At 40.0% G+C, this 20,395-nt stretch overlaps 1 protein-coding gene across 3 annotated transcripts in view; it reads right to left on the bottom strand.

The window, feature by feature from the left end:
- The window catches only part of zcchc7 (zinc finger, CCHC domain containing 7), a 55,094-nt gene that overhangs the window by 29,801 nt on the left and 4,898 nt on the right, over positions 1-20,395 (bottom strand). Inside the window, exons 2-4 of one of the 3 annotated variants that reach the window (XM_017407081.3) lie at positions 19,116-19,188; positions 18,247-18,832; positions 16,167-16,380 (exon numbers count right to left, since the gene is read on the bottom strand). In XM_017407081.3, coding sequence (XP_017262570.1) covers positions 16,167-16,380; positions 18,247-18,744 — 712 coding nt within the window. In that variant the 5' untranslated portion in view covers positions 18,745-18,832; positions 19,116-19,188. Of the gene's footprint in view, positions 1-16,166; positions 16,381-18,246; positions 18,833-18,965; positions 19,085-19,115; positions 19,189-20,395 lie in introns of those variants that run through there. The other 2 variants (XM_037974904.1, XM_017407162.3) reach the window with 2 other exon arrangements.

Here is a 20,395-nt window from a genome sequence, read left to right as displayed (position 1 = left end):
TTAACAGCTGCGATTCTGAAAGTTTTTAAACATCTAACCACATCATTGTACGAAAGAAACGAGAGAGCGGTTTCAGACAGTTTCAGACAAGAGGTTTCAGACCGAAGGCTAAGCTGCAGAAACCAATTAGCATTAGTTATTGTTCTGCACTGAATTAAAATGCATTACTGAAACCACTTACTCTAAAATGCATCAAACCTTTAAAAACATGATCAATACACAATTGCTTTCACATTTAAGCACCCATCACAGCGATCTACAAATAAACATCTTATGTGACTAACATGTTTAATAATTACCCCCTCCCACCAAAGACGAAAGGGGAATAAAGTTTTTGCTCATACCTGTGTGTGTTTTAGCAAAATATCTCATGAACCACTGGATGGATTTTAACCTCCTCAGTCCCTGTGTCCTCCTACGAGGACACAGAATTTAAAAAATGCTCACCAAAGAAAAGCTTGGGTCTGAGGAGGTGATGAAACTTTCAGAAAGTAATCATTGGATGTGCATCTATAACTGATTAACCTTTGGAATAACCCAATTCAAAATGGCTGTCACAGGTAATCGACATTAGCAAACACGTTATTGGTTATAACTCGGTCAATTTTACAGATATTGAGCTACAATTCGGTGTGTTAGTAGCTGAGAGTCAACCTCAATGCATACTCCAAGAGCTAAGAAATCACGTGAGAATTCACAGGAGACCGTGCATAATATCCTTTACAAGGTTTGACAAACAGCAATAACTCCATTCATCTCAACATAAGATTATCTGAGTCGAAAATTCTGTCATGAAAAGCAGGTGAAATGCATACCTTCATGATGCCACACCCAGTCTCACACACACACACACACAAAATAAAGTTTAATGCTAATGTAATTTATTTTTTAATTTGCAGTTTCCTAAAAAATAAAACACTGTGCTGTGCCAGTGGAAACACTCGTTTCATTCAAGAACTTGTATTAAAAAAAAATTAAGTCAGCATCATGGTATAGCAGCCTTTAATCAACAAGTGTTTATATTTTATCAATAAAATCATACTTTGTATGCAGACACAAAAAGTGTCTTCAATAAGAAAATGTCCAAGTTGTTCATGGTGTCCCCTTTTGTCTTTTGCAGCAAAAACACACAAACACACAAGCACACATCATCTGTGAGGGGCAAATATATTTTAATAAAACCACTGAGTTGCAACCTCAATTTCATTTTGATGAATTTCCTCCTGCGGGAGTGAGCCAGGCAGAGGGCGGGAGGGCAGAAAGGCGGGAGAGGGAAGCAGGGTGATGGGGGCTGGGAGGCAAATAGAATTTTCATGATTGTTATTTTTGTTATTATACAGAAGGGGGGGGGTGTGGGAGGGGAGATAAACGGTGCTGGTTAATCTAAACCATTTTGCGGAGCGCTCCATTATCGGGCAGGTCGGGTACGTCGAGAGGGTTATTTTTCCGAGGGATCTTTGGCCCCAGTAATTAAGCTCCATTCACCAGGCCCTGTTCCCCAAATTAAAAATTTGTCATTAAGTGGAATTTACCATAATGCCTTTTTATCTGCTGGCGCTTCAGCGTGTGCACACGTTTTTGTCTGCGCGGGACAGAGGGGAAGGAGGGGCAGTGGGAGAGGGCAGCCAATAACCAATAACACATGAACACTCACACACACTTGCAGGGAAAAGGGCAAATTGAAAAACTGAAATAATCCTGGATAGCAGCACATGTTTGCGTGAGCAAATACACACACACAAAGCCAGCCCTCAATCCTTCAAATCCACAGCCTTTGGGGTAATTAAATAATGATGCTTTAAAGTTTTAATTTAGATTTGCCTTTTTTCCTTCCTCCTTTGACACACACGTACACACTTGGACACACACAGCCCCAAAGAGTTAGTCACTGTGTGTTTATAGACTTCTTTCAGCGAGATAGCCCTCCATGGGCTGGGTACACTGGAGGAAGAGAATGATTGAAGAGCAGAATCTCTGTCTCAATAGGCTTTAAAAAACAATACAATTATTAGTCTTTAATTAGAGCAGACCCTCTGCGGGACGGGGGACAGACAAAGAACAATAGAGGATTAGAAGAGGAGCACCTAATATGGCTCTTTTATCGCTTCATTCAAATGCAGTTTATAAATGCATCTGACTGCCTTCTGCACCTGGCCGTCAGAAGTTCTGTGGCACATTTAAAGAAAAGGAAAATTGTCATTTATTTGAGACCAATTTTATGCCTCTCAATTTTTCTAAACATTACTGCCTTTAGATAATCAATTATTGAAAACATAGATCAAAAAATAAAGTAAAGCACTGAGGCTTAATATCGCAACAAATACTACCATATAGTACATATTATTCCAAATCTTTGTATACTCTGTAGAACTCGTCGTCAAAAACTAAATATAGCATTATAAATTGGGGCTAAACCAGTAAAACTTATGACAATCACAACAGATTTTACTTTTTACAAAATGACATCAATCCAACAATATTAGTATTAAGTAGAGAAAAAACAAGATGCCAGAAAACATTTTCTCCTGGGAATATAAAGGAGCAGCAGATGGGTGTATGAAAACTGAAAATCAGAAAGTTCAGAGAAGAAGTCAAGTTTGAACCAAAGACTAAACAAATGAGTACTTAATTAGACTTTAAAAGGCCAAGTGATGGAGAAGAAAATGTAAAAAGTGGGCTTTAAGTCGATCAGTTTGTACTCCTCATGTTTCCTGAAACTGAGCAACATTAGAGTGGCACCATGTACCAAAAATATCATCAAAATATTGATGCGTGCAATATAAAATATCACAAAGAACTACTTGGATAAATCATAGGCTGTCAACATTAGGTTTGACATCTCTCACTGCCTGATGGTGGTCAAGATGCTAAAACACACAAAAAGTGGTGTAAGAGCTGAACAGAAAGAGAAGAGTGAGGAAAAATGGGTTTATCGCATGATATCATTACCAGAGATGCACAGATTAATCAGTTGATCGGTTTTAATAGCTCAATATTTACCACTTACAAAAAAATAAATAAATAAAAAAATTGGTCATGCCAGTACACACTTGATCAATAACCAAGTAGGAAACTACAACCAGCTAACTGTATTATTTTAAAGTGTTTATAGCGTTGGGTTGTTAAATATACATTTATTTAAATTATATAAAACCATATTTAAGTTATGCAAAGACTAAACAAATGAAAGCTACATCATATGTAGCTTTGTACACCAAAAAAAAATGTTTTTTGTATATTGGTAATAGAAAAACCCACACCAGTTAGCCTCCAATTGTTACTGCAGTACTCAACAATAATATTGCAATTGTATGTTTTCTAATATATTACAGACCAAAGTATAAAGAAAATAACGCCCAAGGTTAAAAGGAAAAGAAAAAAAAACAACTTGTGCTCACTCTGCTCCTCTTGTCACAGAAACATGAACAATCCCCTGACTCTCTCATAACAAGACTTAATATTCCATATTTCCCTGAATGCCACCAGAGAGGCATTCATAAAGGCCCTAAATGAACGAGGAGGGGGCTGGAGGAGCAGGAGGAGAAGGGGGAAACGAAAAACAAGAGGGAGATAGGAGGAGGAGGAGAGTGGACAGATGGCAGAGGTTCTGCCTGGTTGAAAGGGGCAAGACGGGAGGAGGCTGTGTGTGTGTGTGTGTACTATGAAGGGACACAAGCTCTGCCCTCACTTCCTCATATGATGCTAATCTCATCCTTAAGACACCCAAACACATTTAAACAATAATTATAAGCCTTAATTTCTCAAACTTGAGAGCTTTTCGCAGTTGCTTCCGTATTGACTAAAGACTGAATTCAGTGACAGACAAAATTATTGCACCTTTCTGCATCTGACTGACAGATAAACCCTGGTTAAGGTAAACCCCAGATAGACCCAAACACCAACACGCCGTCAAAGTCTCCAAACGTGTCAACGGCGGCAGGAGGAACGTCGAGATGGGAGCAGGAGAGTGAAGCCAGATATGGGGAGCAGGGAGGCGGGGTTGTCTTATTTAAGTGTTGTTTAATTTGCTCCCCTCGTTTCCATCCATCCCTTGGCTTTTTTGACAGGTAATAAAAACAGGAGCCTTCCTGACAAGCCCATCTGAATTTGGATAGAATAATTGAACTGCAGGGTTTCCCACACAACGCTCTGGCCAACCGTGCAGAGCATCAACACCACAGACACCAGCAGTCTTATTGTGAACCCAGATGCCTGCTCGCTGTAAAGAAGGCCCGATGCAAACACACAGGCGTTTGCATCACGATAGTTAACACAACAGCAATCAGACAGTCCTGCAACTAGCCACTCTAATATAATGATATGCACATCTGGACCCACCTCCTTTCCCTTATTCCCTCTTCCTGTTTCTTGACCTCTCTAAAATCCTTTTATCCCACGTCCTCCTCCTGTCTTACCTCATCTCTTCCTCCTCCTCCTCCTCCTGCCCTCGGAAGCTGCTGAAATCCCATTCCCCGTGGGGCATGCTAAATTGAATTGGCGTGTTTATATGAACAACAGGGCCGTTGCTTTAATATACCTTTGAGTTTATGCCTAATGCCTCCCTGCTAATACCAGCGGAGCTTCAAAGCTCACTCGACACACGTCGCTTTTATAGAAGCCATGCAAGAGACAGGAGAGAGACGGACGAGGAAGGAGGGATACTCTGGGAGCGTGCTTGCGTTTGTAAACAAGAGGGAGACGGAAACGGCCTGTTAATGCATCGTAACGACTTATAGGTTTTATCACATCCCTTTAAAAGATCCCTCAACAGCATTGCCTCTCTGGAAACCTACAAACACTCGCACACACATTATCCTCGAGTGTGAATGACACGGAAAGAGAGGAGACACAAAAAGGCAGGGAGATTTCTTTCTTCTTTTTTTTTTCCAGATTAGTGAGTAATGCTGAATAAATATCCGGAGTTTTGGTTGAGGGAGTCAGTCATGCTCGACGACTTGCAAACACTCCCCATTTTCTCTCCGTCCCCCCCCCTTCCTTTCTATCTTTTTCTTTCCCCCCCTCTTGTCCTCTTTTCTCTTCGGGCTCTGTGTCAGCCTGCACAAAAAAAAAAAAAAAAAGGCCCGCAGTTCAAAGGCAAGAAACAGGTCTGAGACACTCAACCCAATTACTATTGATCAGCCTGCACTCAAGAGGACAGAAATGTGCTCACCTGCACGGCCACACACAACCGCGCACACACTAATCTGTTTAGAAATAACGAGTCCTGTAAGGTTAGGGATGGCCGTCTGTTCACAGCTGATTTTAAACACTCTCCCGAAGAAACTCGCAAATACTGGAAAACAATGGCGAAGCTTTTTCAGGCTACATGGCTTACCTGAACAAGAGTTTGGTTCGATTTCTTTTATCCTCTGTGCTGGGGAGGGGGACGGGGGGACAGCTTAATGTCAACCAATTTTTTAAGAAATATTTTGGGGGTTTTTTGCATTTACATTTGTTCTGGGGGAAAAAAAAGAAAGAAAACCTGATGTCACTACTGAAAAAATAGTTCAGAACTTAAACTCGAGGGGAAATTTCAGTGAAAATTGGAGGGCTAAATCACAAAAATACTCAAACACATTTACCTCTCAAGTGGAGAATTTAGACTCCAGTTCTACTAGCTCAGATAATATCAAACCCTAACGCCGTTGTCTAATTACAGATTCAAACAATTATGTGCTGAACTCATTTAATTATATTTAAATGCTAACTTTAGAATTTGCTCTTTAAATTCTTATTCTCACACACGTAAAATAAAACCATTACATCTTTTCTTTGTACTTGATATTTCCTTTAAACTCACCATGTTTGTCATTTTTATTAAAACTAGAACTCGTCAAAGCATAAATAAATAAATAGGGGAGGTTCATTTGAAATGTGTCGGGCTGTTTTTGCTGCTTTTAGTAGTAAATAAGATTAAACATTAATCCCAGAAAATTCATAAACTACCACAGATCATAATTCTTTTATATTATTTCAAACAGCAGGCAAAAAAACCAAAACTAACCAACATAGCTGTATTTTAACATCAATTCAGAATGCCTTTTGTATTTTTTTAATGAAATTTTTTTTTTTTTTTTCAATTGTTCCATTTTTATTTGTGGGACATATAAGACAAATATAAACAATCGATGATAATCATAGACGTAGAGATGTTAGAGCACGTCCGCTGATCCACTGAAACAAGAAAAAAGTTTATTCTGTGTTAAATCTGTGTATAACCTAAATGGAGTTTGATTCTTCACCAGAATCTTTTTAAAGTTTGGTAAAGCTGAGCTAACAGCCTTACACACCATTAGGGACGTGTCGTCCGGAAGCCCGCGCAGAAATATATCAATAACTAAACTCCCAAACGAGTCGGTAACTATCTCAGCCGCTCTGATTTTATCCCCAATAATTAAATTTTTCTCCCAATGCTGACTTTGGCTTTATCAGGCGCTCGCCGCCAGAATCTCAGCATTTCATTTACCATAATCCCCCTGGATAAAGGGGCAGCCAAGGTGTGCTGTTGCACCGGCGTACGTGTACTCAGGATCACGTGCACCAGCAACCACCTGAACTTTTACAAACACTTCCTTTAAACTGGTGACAAAGATGTGCAGGACGAGTTTGTCATTTCAGTGCTTAAATAATTAATCAAATTTAGAAAAAAAAACATATAAACGTCTACAAAAATCAAAATATTTAGCTTAGTTTAAGAGTTAAAAAAAATAATGTTATCTGTGAAACACATCCAAGATAGTCTGGGAACGCCTAAAGCGTGAATCCTAAACCTGCGAACATGGCATAGCAACAGCCACGTATCCTGGCCCGGTTTTGCAGTTTGGAAGATGGTTGGGGATGGAAGTGGATGAATACAAAGATGGGATGGATGAAGGGAAGGGTGGAGCTAAAGGATGAAGGGAAGAAAGATGTAGCTTGCGTACAACTCGGATACTAAAACTCTGGTGTGCCACGCTGCATCCAAATTTTTTATTTTTATTTTTTTAATTATGATGAGAAACTTACCCTTATGATCACATGAAAGTCTTCATGTAATAAATTCTATTATTTAGACACAATACATTTTAGCAAGACTGTAATGTACAGTTCAGTCTAATTTCTTAATATTTTAACCAAATATGACCAAATAAGTATAAAAACACAATGAGTCAGCATGTCTAAAACAGTAAATAAGCAGAACTAAGAACCACCCAAATGTTAATGAATCTGATGCATACAAAGCTTCATACATGGAGTTTTAAAGAATTTAAAGATAAAATATTTTACATACTCTTTCACAGAAAATTATAATCAACAAACACTTAGCATTTAGGTAATTAAAACAGCTTAAAAGACTTGACTGGCAACCTCTCAGATCCTAATATAGCTTCTAATTAATGCTTTACTGAAGGCAGGTATGACAGGAAGGTCAAGCTGTTGTTCTTACTCACTGTAAACATAAAGAACAAACACCAATAACCAGCAATAAGACGACATAAAACAGCTTAAAAAAAAGAGCTGAACTCAATCGACGAAAAAACACCAAGGCCTCGTAAATTTCCAAAAGACAACAAGTAATGAAAGACAAGAACAAAAGCTAGAATCGAGGATGAGCAAAGAATTAAACGGAGTGATAATATAGTGAGCGTCGGCGAGGCCAGACCAGGCCCAGCTGGTCTCCGTCTGACGAGGGCCTTAATTAAGAGACATGGAGAGAAGCCTTGGAATGGCCACATACACACCGCCAAGAGCCTCTGGAGAGAAAGAAAAAAAAACCTGCTAAACAGGCACAGTTGTGTGTCTGTGTGGTACACCGCCAAGAATCAAACTCGCCCCACACACAAACACACGAGCATCGATCCACTGGGACCTTGTGAAAAACATTGGCCGGCTATTATTAGGCAGCCCTTTGCATACCGAAGCAAGTGTTCGAACCCTAAATGTGAGTATTTGTGCGTTCTCCCTCTCATCCTGTCGACTGTTCAACTGAACTTCTGATTCCAAAACGGCTCTGCCCTCTGCAAGCACCGCCGCCGCCAGAGGAAGAGGAGAGCAGACAAACGAGAAAGTAAAAACGAAGAGAAGGAGGAAAGGAGTGGATCCATTACTGCCTGGACCCCCCCCACCCCTCCTTAGCTCATGCCTCTTTCTCCTGCTTCTCATCCCAAAAAACGTATTAATATTAATACACATCCTTCCAACCCCTTCCCTTTGACTCCTCCACAGCCTCCCCCCTTCCAAAAAAGAAAAAAAAAAAAAAATATCACCACCCTAGGCTACCAGTTAATAAAGCCCTCTCGACAAACCCCTCCCAGCCCAAAAAAAAAAGAAAAAACCAAGGAAAGACAATAAAGGCAAAGTTCTGCAGTCAAAGAAAGGAACAGAAATTAATACAGTCCCACGGGACCTCCTTCTGTCCTTCTGTCACCACCACAATAATTTGATTTCCTATTAAGTGACTGCTTAATTATAATGATTATTATTGGTAATTGTAATTGACATTTTTTTTTCCCCTCCCGCTACTCTCCTCTCCTCTTCGTCCCCTCCCTGGCACAGAGTCTTCTCTCAGGACACGATGGCTTGTGAAAATACTCAAGGGAGTGAAAATCTGTTAAGGTAGCACACATCAAGTCGTAAAAAGAAACACGTAAGTACGAAATATTTTGCATTACGTGATCCACCCGAACATCAGATGTGGGATTAGGGTGTTGAGGCTTCATATGTGTGTGTTTTTGTGCGTATTAGTCAGAATGTTTTATCCTGTAGCTTCAGGGCATGTCTGCTTCGGGTCTCCTTTGGAATAAGAAAAAAAAAATGTATTCTTGCTCTCAGGGGATATGATGGTTAAATAAAGGTTTGAGCAGAAGACAGGGATTCCCTTTTCTTCCCACCAAGCACCCCTTTTCACTGAGTTTAACTACAGTAGAGACCCTCTGGACCCCAGTTTATTACACCTACCCCCAGGCTACAGTTCCTCAAAACATCTCTCAGTCATTCTGACAGTTTCGGTTCTGAAAAAAAATTAGGAATCCCCAAAAATACGAAGTAAATTTTGACAGCAGAACATTAAAAGAAAACACCTCGTTGAAAATTGTCTTAGTTAGAGCTGCATTCGTTCTCTATTCGAAACTAAAGACGGTGAAACTCCGTTCCACTGGGCCCGGGCACGGTTATTGGGCTCACCTCAGGCGTGGTGAGGCTGACACCGGCTCCCACACTTTTGTCTTAAAATGCACACACCTTCACACTCCAACACACACACAGAGAAAGAGAACACCTCCAACCTCGTATTCCACCTTCACTGTAATTCTAAAAGCTCCTCTTGGTTTCAGCAGCACAAAATGTCCAACATTGCTTTTACAGAACATAAAAACCGCAGCGGGATATTTACAGAAATACAGTTTTAAAAATATCCAAAAAAATCATTATGATTTTAACCCAAACTAAGATTTTAAAGCCATCCGTCGGCTAAAGAATGCTGTTTTACAGACGGCCATGACTGATGTGTGAGTGTGTGTGTGTGTTCTGTAAACCCCAGCGAAGTGTTTTCGGGTAGATTATATTTAAATGTTACCACTTACTCACTCTGAAGAACAAACAGCCACATTAATACAAATGAGCACCTGCAGCCACAACCGCAGATGTCTGTGGGTGTTTTTAGTCAAAGTTTTCAAGAAAAAAAAAGAAATGGAGAAATTTTCATAGATTATTTTGACAAAGATTACTTTCAAACAGGATGGCTAGATGCAGAGAAAGGTGGTATAAATAAACTCCACATAATCAGCACAAACACACATGAGAAGCATTCTGCAGCGGAACAGGCGAAGCTGCAAAAAGCACATCTGCAATGATTTACATTCAGGTTGAACAACTGTCTATAAATGTCAGATGGTTTTGTATGAAATTAAATAATCCATCGTGTACAAAAACTAATAAAAATCAGTTCTAATATTTAAACAAGTCAAACTGCATTATCTTAATGCTTCGAACAAACCAATACAAATCTGAAACAGCACACAAGACAAAAAAAAAAAGAAAAAAAAAAGGGTTCCACTCTGTTTGTAAAACACGCAGCTGAAACCAGATTTGTGGCTTTGGATGAGGCCATATCTGGTCAAGTGTTGACGTGAAAACAGAACAACCATCTTCTACGTACAGCGACAGCAGACAGACAAAGTCTCTGGGATGTGAGACCCGAGTCGAACCGTCCCTCGCAGGCCGAGACTGCGGCCGATGTCGTCTCATCTAGTTTAGGTTTTACGCTCTCATCTATCTGTCCACACAGATGTTTTAGGACTCAAGCGCCTCTTGACATTTCTGCATCTAATCGAAATTTTTGCTGCCTCCTTCTTTGTGTCATTCACTTGATAAACACAGAAAGAGTGATGAGACCAGTTCAACTCCGGGGAATAATATAAATAACTGTATATACATAATAAAATCAGAATAAAACTATGGTGGTTTGAAGTAATTATGAGCTCAAACGAGCAGCACAAGTGTCATCTTGTAACAATAACATAGACACTGCCCAAAACAAGAATACACAGAAACCAAATAAATCTTTTCATTTCTTTTCATTTGATTTTTCAGTCAGTTAAAAGAACCAAACTTTTACCAACCACAGCAGCTTACCTAAGAGACAAAGACAAAAAAAACTGTTGCTTAGATTCCTGGTGTCAATTTATTTCAGCTGCCGCTAGCATCAAATCACTGTTCAATCACTAACTTTTAGAAATACGAACGCATCGAGCTTTCAGTTTAATTTCTACAATTTATTTTCCGTGCACTAAATTTAGGCCCTTCACAGCAGCCTCATCTAATTTGCATATCCTCTGTAAAAACTGGATAATACAAGTCAAACTATGGCACAGCGATTTCATGGTGTGTATGTGTGTGTGTGTGTGTCTGTTCAAACACACTGTGTGGTGGTGTGGGTGTGGCGTTACACCTCGTGTGGCACTGGGCAGCCAAGATAAGAGCTGATCCTATCCATGTCTCCCTTCTGCAGCGCCTGCCCGCCCACACACACACACGCAACACACACTCAGCCACACAAACGCCCAGTGCAGTACCCAGCATCCCACTGTAATCTGGTTTCCCAATCCCGACGCTCTGTGCATAAACATGCTCTCTCACGCACACAATCAGAGCCGTGAACACAAAGAGGAGCCAGCTAAATCCATTTTTCACATTCTGTATACTGGCATGTGACCTCAAAGTGATCAAAGTCCAACCAGGGTCTCAGACTGAAACAAGCTGCGGGGCCCAAAATAAAAATCATTCACACAGATATCAACCTGAAAACATCACTGCTGCCGCTGCTGGCATACAAATCTGAGACTAGGAAACGGTTTTTTTACACCAAGAAAAGCATGAGAAGACTGTAAAACACAGCTTAGAGAAGAGAATTTAGAGCTTACCTTCCTTCTCCTTTGTGACTTTTCTCTGACACAAACACACAAACACACTCCTGCCTCTCAAACTCCCAGACTTTTCTTTGCAGCACACAAACACACACACACACACACTCAGGCACACTTTGATGTGATCGGCCACCCCGATACCAGACCAGAGCGGACTCGCTAAGCCTCTAACAAAGTTTGGTGTGCAGCCACCAAGACCGAGGGGACAAAAAGGCAAAGAGGAGAACTGGGGGGCTGCAGCAGAAAGAGAGGAAAAAGTGGGACCACTGAGTGAAGTTTAACCACTTACAATTCAAGTTTAGCTTCAGCTCACCCCGCCTACACCCAGGACTCTTTCATGGACACACACACACCTTTTCTGGGTGGGAGAGGCACTGAGCTGGATTTTGGGACGCCCTGTTTTCTGTCTCTTGTTCCGTCTGGTCGCTGCTGCAAAGCTGCTGGACCGGCAGGCGGCCCCAACTTAACCTGCCCCTTTTTTTCCTACTTTTTAACTTTCTTACTTCTTTAACATCCTCACAGATCCACCTACCAACAGCTGCCACTTACAGCCAGGTGACAGTCTCTTGGGTCATGTGGGTCAACAGAAGATGCACTGATCACCGTTTTATGGGCCGATTCCAATTTCCGATTATTGTAAAACTCTGACCTGCCGATTACAATTTTGGCCAATTTCGATTTCTTTCTACTCACTATAATTAATAGAATACCAAGACTTTTTTTCTCATTTTTGGTTAAATTTAAAATCTAACTTCATGATAACATCATAAAATATTTCTAATACAAAAAAAAAGTTATTTTTCTCCAAAATATCACCAAGCTACAAAGTGTATCTGGAAATCTATAAAAATCATCCTCCAGGGAATTAAGCAACAATATTTGCACCATTCCCACCCAATTAAAAATGAAACTGAAACATATTTCATTAATAAAACAGATTATAGCGACACACTTGGTTATTTTTTGATCCTTTAATATTGCCTCAGAACGTAAGACCCCATCACAGAACAATAATGTTTTTTCTCTAAAAGACCACAGTTTAAAATAATTGCAGCAGTGTCCAACATAATATATGGGGGCAACAAATACTTCTGATTAAACAATTGTTTAATTATTCATGTATTTTAATACAACTAACTATTATCATGACAAATTACAGTTTGATAATTCGTCAACCTGTGTACAAATCATACGTCGTGCAGATAAAGCTGGATTTAAATATGTCACCCGTTTAAGTGGCTGCAGGTACTCTTAGCAAAAAGCTCAGCTTGTGTGTTCCTGAGTAGGAAAATGAGCTGCAGACAGAAGTCACACAGTAAGTACGACTTTTCTCTCAGTAAAAACTTCTACATGGGAGACCTGTTAGTGTCTGTGCGAATCAGCATGTAACTGTGGTGCCAGGAAAATCAAGTGGATGTCTGAGTTTCCGATTGGCCGGTAATCGATCAAGCCGGTCACCAGATGTGGATTCCTAAGCCTTGTTCACGGAGGACTTTTTACAAAACAATCAAAATTTGCAGTTTCTAAAACTATACTTGGAAACACAGCACTGTTTCTAAAAAAATGCCTCCATCCACATGGAAACACTGAAAACGACCCAAAACACTGTAGGAACTATGCCAGGCTTGGCATGTGGTGCTGCAACACTGCTACAAAAATACACCAAAAAACAGGAAACAAGGCGTGGAACATGTGCACAAAGCTAGCACGCTGGGGGTGAAATGTAAACACAAGAGAAGAAGAGGACACCCTTAGGGTCGTAGGTTAGTTTAGAGCTGGGGTTATGACATCATTGGTTTAAAAATGTTGGGTTTTGGCTGTTTGGTGTTTCAAGATTTCTTTTTCCACTCTGGAACCAGAGTTCAAAAAATACGGTTTTAAAACTCCTAAAGCGTAGTTTCTGTGTGGACGCAAGGTTGAAAAGATAAAAGATAAAGAAGATAAAAAACCTTTGAGTATTCACAAAAAAAATGTTCTCGTGCGGACAGCCTCCTAGATTCAACATATTTGATAAACATGTCTGACTGTGAAGAGAAGAAGATTAGATGGTAAAAGTACGGGAACGTGTGCCGGTATGAGTGAGGCAGACCCAGGGAGGAAGAGGAAGAACTGATTCAATTCTGTAGGCGAGATGAAGAGACAAAGTGTAGTGAATGTGATTTGTTGACGGTGCTGAGATGGGCTTTAAGCGTACAAATGCTATTAGTTACTGTTGTGCAAACCTGTCACCAAAACATACAGCCAAAAGTCAACTCAAAGCACGACAAAAAAAAAGAAGCAGAAATCACTGGTTCCAAGCACTGGCTTATAAACATAAAGGTTATTACAGTCATAAAAAACCTTAAAGAAGCCATATCTGAGTAAAATAAAACTGCCTCTACTCTCTGCGGATAAATGTTCTGGTGAAACAAATCCTCAAAAGAAAAATTTAGTCACCATGAAATTTTGCTTTGAAACAGTACTAAAGCCGCCCTATCAGAAAGGAAGACAGGAGGGAGAATCTGAACTGTGTCCAAATGTCTCACTGCATGCTGCCTGTACACAATGTACAATATAATCTGAATGCTGGTTGTAGCTTCTGCAGTTAACACACACACAAAAAGATTTTGTTAAATGATCCCATATGACAGATATTATTTTTGGAAAATTGTTCTTAGCAATAATTGTCTGAGCACTTATAACATTATCATAAATCTGATAATTTCAATTTAAAGGGTGCAAAAAGTCCAAAAATTCAATTTTTTTCTATTAAAAACAAAAAGTATTAATAGAAAAGCTCTGTTTTCATCCCTATTTCTACAATGTTTGCAACTGCTTTTCACCTCCAATGTTATGAGGAAGTACCTTAAATTAAGGTATCTGACAGGAGTGAATTTTAATAAACATGTGTTGACTTTTTTGGTCACAGATTCATTTAAGACGGCAGAGAATTTATCATCACTGAGGTCACATTTTGATTTTTTTAACCCAAATGCAAAAGAGGAAAAAAATGGTGGTTAAAGGCTCTCAGCTAGAATTAATTGTGCCATTGGTCAGTATCATTTCTGAGCCTATTGATCATCAACATAAATTTCAAAAACATGACAGCTTTAACTGTTTTAGGAAAATATTCATGCCTAAAATGAACTGCTGTTATTGTGAAAATACTAAAAGGAATGAGCAGTTTATTAAAGGTTGCAGCCATTCAGATGTTCATGAATCTATCAGATCATATATTTCTCTAGCAGATCTTCACCTTCAAACAAAAGCTTTGTTTCAAGACCATTACAGCCTTTAACTGCATAAAAAACTTAATACTTTAATCTCACATATTTACAGTATTATCAAATAAGACTGTTATATCCTAAAGCATTGCACATTTTTGCAAAGGTAATTAAAAAATTTTAAATGATGCATTTGTTTGCCACAACTTTAAGCAGATTACTGTACATTTTACACACAACATAGTACTTTTTGTGACAAAACAGACTGAAGAACTAAAGTTAAAAAAAATGCTTGTGGTTAATTAAAAAGTGCTACAGCTCGAGCAATTCTTTTTGGGTGCACAAACAAATCGTTGTAAGGATAAATTTATAGCTAACTTGCCTTTAAGAAAAAAAAGAAAGAATTCTGACTTTTTTTTTCTTAATCAGGTCAGGGTGAAGACACAATATACCCAAGAACAGCTTTGAATTAGTCAGTAGTAAAGAATTGGGGGCACAGTTCGAGACTACTGAGGCTCGTCCCTTAATTTCCTTGCCTTTCTTTGCTTTTTTTTTTTTTTTTTTTTTTGTCAAAGCCCTCCCCCATTCCTCTGACTTTAAGTCTCCTTCCACACCACACCCATGACCCCCAATGTGCAGACATGAGGTCAAGCTCCAAAGATCACAGAGAGGAGCCAGACGAAAGACAGAGACCTAAAATCCTCCTTTCCTCCCAAAACCAGACCAAAAACATCAAGCCATCCCACCAGCTCCAGACCCCCCCCTTTAGCCCGGTTGTGTGTAAAGGAGGCAGTGAGCACTCTTGCAGAAACATCAGCCCAGGGAAATTCAAATGAGGACGAAATGGTGAGGGAGACACAGAGAAAGGGAGAGCGGGGAGCACAATAGTGAGAAAATAGGATAAAAGAATGAGATGGGAGAGTGTTAGGTAGGAGGGAGGAGGAGGAGGAGGAGGGAGAGCTGAAGAGGAGCTGAAGAGGAGCTGCAGAGGTTGCTGAGGCTGCAGGTTAAGATAATGTGTAGATCTGAAGAGATTTGCAGGGAACAGTTTTATTCCATTTCTGATTACTCCCATCTCTTCCTCCCTCCTCTCCCGTGTTTGTTTGTTTTTGGCATTAACGTTACGACTGTTGGTCTCCACGTGGATGTACACATGCATGCTGATTAGACCTGGAATATTTTAGAAACAAGTATTCTCAGACACACACCCATACACACACGTTAATGCACACAGGCATACTTAAAGATGCATCAGAGAGGAGGGCGGCTGGGCAGACAGTGCCAGAAATGCTAAGAGCTTACAAGTTTGTAAACATGCCGACACAGATGGTGCACATACAAACATGCATTCACACAGATTGTTCACCGGCAGGATATTGCTGTACCCGCTTCTTATCAATGTGCAGCAGGTAGACTAAGTGTTCTGAATTATTTGGGTTGGAAAAAAAAAATAAAAAATACTCCCTGGTTTCATTCTCCTGGCATTTAAATGCATTAAAACTCATCAAAATGTCGCCCAACAAACACAGTACAGACAGCGGACATAGAAACAAATTCACACCTGTGCTGCTGTCAGAACCTCCTTTCAGGTTGAGTGAGATGGACTGGTCTCCATCCTGCATCCCTTGATCCAGCATCATCCAGTTCTCTAGGCCATCTGAATCCGATGAATCAGACTCTGAAGATTCAGACTCTGATTCGGATTCGGAAGCTGCTGAGCTGCTGGAAACCACGGTCACTGGCACAACGGGACTTCTCTTTCTCTTCTGGTTTTCCTAGATGATAAAGCAAAAATGTACCAGATCAATAAAGTTTTCATTTGCTTCCTTAATGAACTCAGCGACATAACTGCAAGTCAAAAGTGATTTAAAGCACAAATCATCCAGTTTGAAATGAACTCACATGTTTGGCTGCCAGTCTTTCGTTTGGACTGTTGGTTGCTAGGGTTGGGCATCATCTGAATTTGAATGATTCAGGTTCGGGTTCCAATTCCTCGTTTTGATTCCGGTTTCTAACGATTCTCGATTCTGATTTTTTTTAAAAGAGGCATTATATGGTGAAACCTTTCTGTGGCGCTCTTCAATTTGTCGCAATGACATCGTTTTACTGGACGCTATGGTGAACGGAGCAGCACGTCGTGGAGTCTCGGCTAATGTTAGCTTGGTATTTGCATTTGAGTTGACTAACCGTTTTACTTCAAGTAGAACTTGTTAGCTGCCTCAAAGTTTGTATAAGAAGTATTTTATTGTTTTACCCAACTGATTCTGACTGTAGTGCAGTGCTAGGCTGAGGGTCGGAGCGGAGGAAGGGGGGCGCAGCACGTCACAGATGGAGCATTCTGTTACTTCTACACCATGAACCCAGAGGTGTTTAATACACCCACCTTTGCACGATATTTTATTGCAAGTGCTGCACTGAGCCAACTGGTAGTTAAGCCACACTTTAGATTGCTGCCGCACACTGTTCATTGGTGTTCGGCGGCTTCTTCTTCCGGTCGGCGGACTGGGTATCGAAACGAGGAATCAGAATTTTAAAAATTAAACACTTCCGGGACAATCGGAATGTTAGTCCAATCCATTTTTGAGATTTGATGCCCGACCCTTCTTGGGACGTTGTTTTACTACTGCATCTAATTTATGACATTTTACAGACTTCTATTTTCAAAGGTTAAAGATACAACAGACAAGCATTATTTTTGCCATGGCTAACGCATTACAAAATAAAGCAATTTAAACAACAAAAAACATAAATAACGACTTGAACAAAAGGTTCAAAATGTTACAGAAACCTCAGAGTCAGCATGTCAAAGTGAAGGTTTACAGGAAGTACACCCTTCATACACAAATGGAACTAGAGTTTAAACTTATTTAAGATCGGCTGAAATTAAAGCACTCAAAGCAATACCATTGCTGTTTTGGATACCCCAGTATGCCACATTACTGTATTATTGGCCAACCCTAGGTCAACATCAGACAAAGGGAGATTCAAAGACAGCCAGGGCTAAATTTAGGATAGTGTCAGTAAATTTAGCCTGGTCGATAAAGGCTCTGTATCTCCATATTGAGAAATCCATTTTATGAATAATGAAAGCCAAAAAGTATAGCTCATGAAACAAAGTGATGCTGAAACTTTTATTGGCTAATTTTTTTTTTGGTCTCCATGCACCTTGGAAGTAGTTGAAGCTGTACAAAGTACTCCTAGACTTCAGTAAATTAAGGACTGTTATCTTGCACTATAGATGTGCTACAACCTGCAACTTTGATCCAACCAACATGAATGTAGAGTGAAATGTTGTGTGGATCATTAATAGCCCAAACAATGCAGATGGACTAAGTGAGCAAAACACTGAGGAACGTTAAGAAGCAAATCTGGTGAAGTTGTAGCACCAGATGCTTTTAAAATATAATTTCACCTCAAGTTCATAATACATTCTCACCATAAAAAGATGCTGCGTAGGAAAAGACAGAGGAGGAAATGCAGCTCCCAGGTGAGTAGCAAAGCAGTAAACAGTGCTGTCACTTTGCAGTCTGGGAGATCATAAAATCCCAACATTTAAATAATGTTTAGAACTTATGTTGACATATTTAAATTTAAACTTGATAGATCTGACTTCAGGTACACAGTCTCACTCGGTCATCTACCTGCTGTGCCGGGGTTGAAGTCAGTAGTTTGCTCGAGCCTCGTCCCTTGACGGCACAGATGCCCTCATCATCACCAGAAGTCTCATCCTCAGAGATGGAGATGACGTCAGGGCTGGAGTCGATCACAATAACCTCCTCAAAAACTGATGATGACAATAACTTTTGACCTTTGGAGTCAGTTTTCTTCTTCTTCTTCTTCTGTTTCTCTACCTTCTTCCTTTTGTTTTGCCGGAGACCGTCATTCTGAGATGATGAAAGTTTACTGTCACCATCTTCAGTCATTTCTAGCACCTCATGTTGCTGGTTACCCAGACCCAGTCTGTCATTCTCCTTCTCTTCATCATCCCCCAGCTCCTCTATCTCTGCAGCATTGGAGGAGTAATGGAGCTGGCTGTAGAGGTGAAACTCCAGTTCACTGTTGACCTCCGACACTTCAGAGTCTCCATCATGATAGAGATCATCCTCCAAGTCTTTCCGGGCCTGGTAGGCACTGTACATCCCCCTTTGAAGCAGGTTTTAAACTCAAACACGACCCACAGAAAAGCTCGCAGCTGGGGAGTCAGTGGCGCCCAGCGGCTAAAACTGGCTGCAAAGAGAAAAACACAGAAAACAAACATATTACAGCAACCAGAGTGACTAAATTCTCATTATATCACAAGTAATGGAATCAGCTTAGAGGAATAGATCAATCTTTAACACAGTTTTAATGCATGCACTACCTTTTAATCTCTGACACCTGGATGGATTATGTTGTGCGAATGAACTCCTCAAGTTAAAATGGTAAACTGGACTCTGCCGGACCTGGTAACCTTTTTTTTTTTAAAATCACCTCACACAGAACAGGTCTGATCTGTATGTAGTCACGTTACCTTTGAGGTTTGCTCAATTAGTGCTGGGTCTCAGTTTGGCACAAGTTCAGCACATACTGTTTTCCCACAGTGCCTGTGATGTAAACACACACACACAGATAACATTGGTGACACTGACAGGGGACCATGAAGTCAGATAAACTGAAAAAATATGTTTTGACAGAGCTGTTACATAACTGCAGTATGAAACTAGGGGGTAAAAAACATTCTTTATCACATCAGTTGTTCAACAAGCTCAGAGATTAAATTTTATTCAACCTCAGAGACTTCAACACAGCCACATGCTTGTTAGGCTTAAGTAAAGAACTGTGGTACAATGGCATGTGGTTATAACAAAAAACTAATCTACTGTTTATAGGATTCAGCATTTGAATTATCTTGATGTTCTGACCAAGACCTCACTCGTACCAAAGCTCTTACTGTCCGTGTTTTAGACGTGTGAATGAAACTCCAAGAAACATTAAGAACTAGAAGCACCAAGAAAGTGCAAACTTCCACCAAGATCATAACATCTTTTAAAAATATCTACTGTTATAATCTATTGTTTCTTGGGACAACCCCGACATTTACAGACAATTTTAGAATGCATATGAATGCATATCGCCCACTGGCCTTTATGACAAAATTTGTTGAAAAATGATGGAATTATAGGGGTTTTGGTAAAACCATAAAAATAGTGTTCTGCAGGCTCTCATGCAATGTTGTGAGATGTCATGCTCAGTGCACGAGTTAAGAACGATTCTCGGCTATTTCCACATCAACTTTTAGCTCAGTGTTTGTTAAACTGAAATGATTAGCTGTGGCAACCATGGACTGAATCCAAAGGTCAATCAGCTGTTAATGTACATCTGATGATTCTTTCACGTAAAGTTCAATAACATCCATCCAGTGGTTCATGAGATATTTTGCTAATAAACAAACAAACTTGATTCCAAACAGCCATGGCAAAACCTTAAAACCTTAATCTGTTAGCATGAGTTGGGAATGATGCTCAGCTACAACTACACCAAACTTTAGATTCAAAAAAAAAAAAAAAAGTTAAAAAACAAAAACAACTGGACTTCTATTCTGTAGCTGAAGACGTTTCGCTTCTCATCCGAGGAGCTTTCTCAATTCAGAAATAGAGTGTGTGGAGTTGAGCTTTTAAAGCTGAGATGTGATGTAAGCTGGATTGCTTGCAAATTGTTCTCACTCTCCTAACAATGGAGGCTCGTTAGAATCCTTGTTTGTCTGACTCACTGAGGGGCCACTCTTGTCACATGAGTGCAGGTGTTGATTGG

Source organism: Kryptolebias marmoratus, linkage group LG3, assembly GCF_001649575.2.
Source record: "Kryptolebias marmoratus isolate JLee-2015 linkage group LG3, ASM164957v2, whole genome shotgun sequence".
Lineage (NCBI taxonomy): Eukaryota > Metazoa > Chordata > Actinopteri > Cyprinodontiformes > Rivulidae > Kryptolebias > Kryptolebias marmoratus.
This window is presented reverse-complemented; position numbering and strand designations above follow the sequence as displayed.